Here is a 2,889-nt window from a genome sequence, read left to right as displayed (position 1 = left end):
AAAAAAAAAACCTTAATGACGTTGTTTTACCTTCAAACTTTTAAAATACCACTTTAGTACCTAAAACATAATTTTATTAGTAATGTTTGTTATGAGGGAGGATAAGATGGTTAAAAGTCTGTTATAAGTAAGAGTAAAATGGTCAATAAACATTTTGGCAGAGAAGAAGAAAAGAAAAGAAAATGGATGATGCATGTTAGCAAGAGATGGCAACGTTAGCAGCGTCGTAGTCGGTTGTTTTTGCCGTTTTCCGGCTAATCTCACCGTTCAAAATCACTTCCAAGAAAACCCACAAAATCCCCACTACAAAGCCCAAACCTTTATTTGTCATCCTCACTCACCATTTCCCACCACCTCCAATCGCACGACCGACTCTTCAAAAGGAGGATATTTTTGTGTTATTGTTTGATCTTCTTTGCCGTTGTTTTATAACATACTATATAATAATATTTCATTCTGTTTTAATTCTCTTGCATAAAAGACAAAGAAGAATATTTTATATTCAAAGTATTAGCTTATCAATTATTAACACTTGGAGCAAAAGAAATTAAGTAATTAAGGAAGTCGTTGATATATAAATTCATTATTTTATTTTGATAGAATTCTCGCAGATACATCATAAATAGATTCATGATTTTTATTTTTTATTTTGACGGAGAGAATACTCTCGCAGATAGATCATACGCCCTAACTTATAACATTCTATGATTGCATGAATACCCTGAAAAGAGCATACAAGTTGAAAGTTGGAAAATCCAGCTTTTCTGCACAAGGTTTCATGTTCTTTTTCTGTCCTCTCTTTCCCAGCTGGAGTATGCATTAACATAAGGTTGTCAGCTCTAGAAACATACATAGAGTAGTTGCTTGACTCAGGTTCTTCTGGTAATACTGCGCTTAAAATGATAAGTTTCCCATTACTTGGCAAAGCTGTGTAACAGTTCCTTAAAATTTTAATGCAGTTTTCATCACTCCAGTCATGAAGTATATTCTGTAAAGAGGAGAGAGGACAAATTAAGCCAACTAATTAGTCATTGAAATGTTCAATATATATCAGATCTTACGGAAGAGAAGTTTATTTCCAAACAAACCTTTAACGTAATTGCATCTGCTGTTGGGACGTTTGAAAACATATCTCCTCCAACATGTTCGATACCTGTGTAAAATTATATAGAGATTAAGACTTTACGTAAAAGTTTCAAGGTGTTGACTCAGTTGACACTGTTGATACCGTTGAGAATTCCAGTCAACAATCTAACTAATGGTGTCGGAGAAGTTCTACTGAATCTCCTTTGACCAAACTGCCAACACCATTCCTTAGATTGTCAAACGATGATCTCAGTGGTTGTTGCTCCACTCGTCATTGACGGCAACAACGGCAATCGGCCACCAGCGTGGCGACTCCGCTGGCCAGTTTTCTTTTTTTGGTTTATTTCTAATGCTTTTTATTATTATATTAATTTAAATAAAAATCATTTATAAAAAAGATTATTAATTTAAGTATCTAAGAATATAAGTATATACAACAAATTAATACCAGGATAAGATGGTGCGCTTTGTATAACATGAGGCAAATCATAATTAATGCCCTTAATATGAGGGTACTTGGAGGTGATCATGTGTAGGCATTTCCCAATTCCACCACCAACATCAACCAATGACGAAAGCCCTTCGTATCCTCTGTATACCTCTAGAATCCCCTTCATCACAAACTGAGACAGACCGACCATTGCCCTGTTGAAAATATTGTTGAAAGTTGGATCATTGTTCATGTACTCGAACAAAGTCAGACCATGAACTTTCTTGAACAAATCACCGTCAGTTTCTTCAAGAATTGCATCCTTCAAGCGAAACCTATACAAACACAAAAACCAAGTTAAAATAAATACAACATTAAGTGTTGAAGTTGAAGACGTTTTTGCGTATTGAAGTTCCACTGCATACCGAGCTTCCATCACAGCTGGGTGATAGGAAAGGATCGATACGTCTGATAAGCTCAGTTCATCATCGTTGCTGACAAAAAGTTGAGAGGAAGGTGTGAGAGCGTAAAGCTTTTCAACTCTACCATCTTCAAGCGTGCGCAAAGAGCACTTAAGCATGGAATGGCTAGCCAACAACCGCAGCATGCGATCAAGCATTGAAGCTGCGGATGGGTTGTTAGTAGGTAGCCGAGACGCTATTTCAGAGGCGGAAATATGAGCACCAGGGCCTGCTTTAGCCATTATTGCAAATAAATTCAGTTCAATGGCGGCTTTGAGGACAATAGGGAACGCGATTAAGTTGCTGAACATAAAGGCATTCAAGCAATCTTCATTCCCTGTGTTGTTAATGGACTGTTGTTGTTTGTTATCTGGAGAACCCATTTTTCTATCTTCTAATATGCTGTTATTTTAAGATTACAAAGATTTATTCGTAGTTCAATCAGCATTATAAGTAGACTTTTATAGTGATCACTTACCCCCCTCATTGCAATCAATTATAAAAACGTGGCGTCAACAATGTGTCACAATTATTCAACATCAATGACTAAAACAAAAAATCCATAGAAAAATGAGCATTGTTCAACATCAATGACCAAAACAATAAATTTATTTTTACTTTCTAAATACAAGACTTTAATGGTTATATTAAATAAAATGTCACTTGTCCAACAAAAACATCTCCCTGATGGCTTAAAACCAAAAGAAAAATAAAAAAAGAAGCTGAAAGCTGAGAAAAATCAACATTGTTAGGCCAACCCTGGGACTTTTATTGAGATTGAATTTCCCACCTTTTAACTCATGACAGGCCCTTATTTGAATGCATGAATTTAATAGTTCATATAAAATAATATTTTCACTCAAAACAAAATACTCATCCAATTAAAACACTCCTCCCTGATGATTAAAAACA

The 2,889-nt window shown here is 35.3% G+C and overlaps 1 protein-coding gene across 1 annotated transcript; it reads right to left on the bottom strand.

Annotated features, from left to right (window-relative positions):
- Positions 1–637: 637 nt before the first annotated feature.
- LOC116128982 (caffeic acid 3-O-methyltransferase-like) lies at positions 638–2,360 on the bottom strand. Its single transcript, XM_031414725.1, has 4 exons — positions 1,942–2,360; positions 1,535–1,851; positions 1,089–1,153; positions 638–988 (listed from the first exon to the last, which is right to left on the bottom strand). Exons 1-4 carry the CDS (start codon positions 2,358–2,360, stop codon positions 638–640), a joined length of 1,152 nt encoding a protein of 383 aa, XP_031270585.1.
- Between the last annotated feature and the right edge of the window lie 529 nt (positions 2,361–2,889).

Source organism: Pistacia vera, unplaced genomic scaffold (genome assembly GCF_008641045.1).
Source record: "Pistacia vera cultivar Batoury unplaced genomic scaffold, PisVer_v2 Contig206, whole genome shotgun sequence".
NCBI classification, from domain to species: Eukaryota; Viridiplantae; Streptophyta; class Magnoliopsida; order Sapindales; family Anacardiaceae; genus Pistacia; species Pistacia vera.
The sequence above is the reverse complement of the archived record's forward strand: the minus strand, read 5'-3'. Positions and strand labels throughout refer to the sequence as shown.

Excerpts from the sequence above, each read along its gene's own strand:
- LOC116128982 (XM_031414725.1), bottom strand. The coding sequence starts at position 2,360 with ATGGGTTCTCCAGATAACAAACAACAACAGTCCATTAACAACACAGGG. Across the intron at positions 1,852-1,941 it reads CCAGCTGTGATGGAAGCTCG|GTTTCGCTTGAAGGATGCAA; the intron begins GTATGCAGTGGA and ends GTGTTTGTATAG. Across the intron at positions 1,154-1,534 it reads AAGCGCACCATCTTATCCTG|GTATCGAACATGTTGGAGGA; the intron begins GTATTAATTTGT and ends AATTTTACACAG.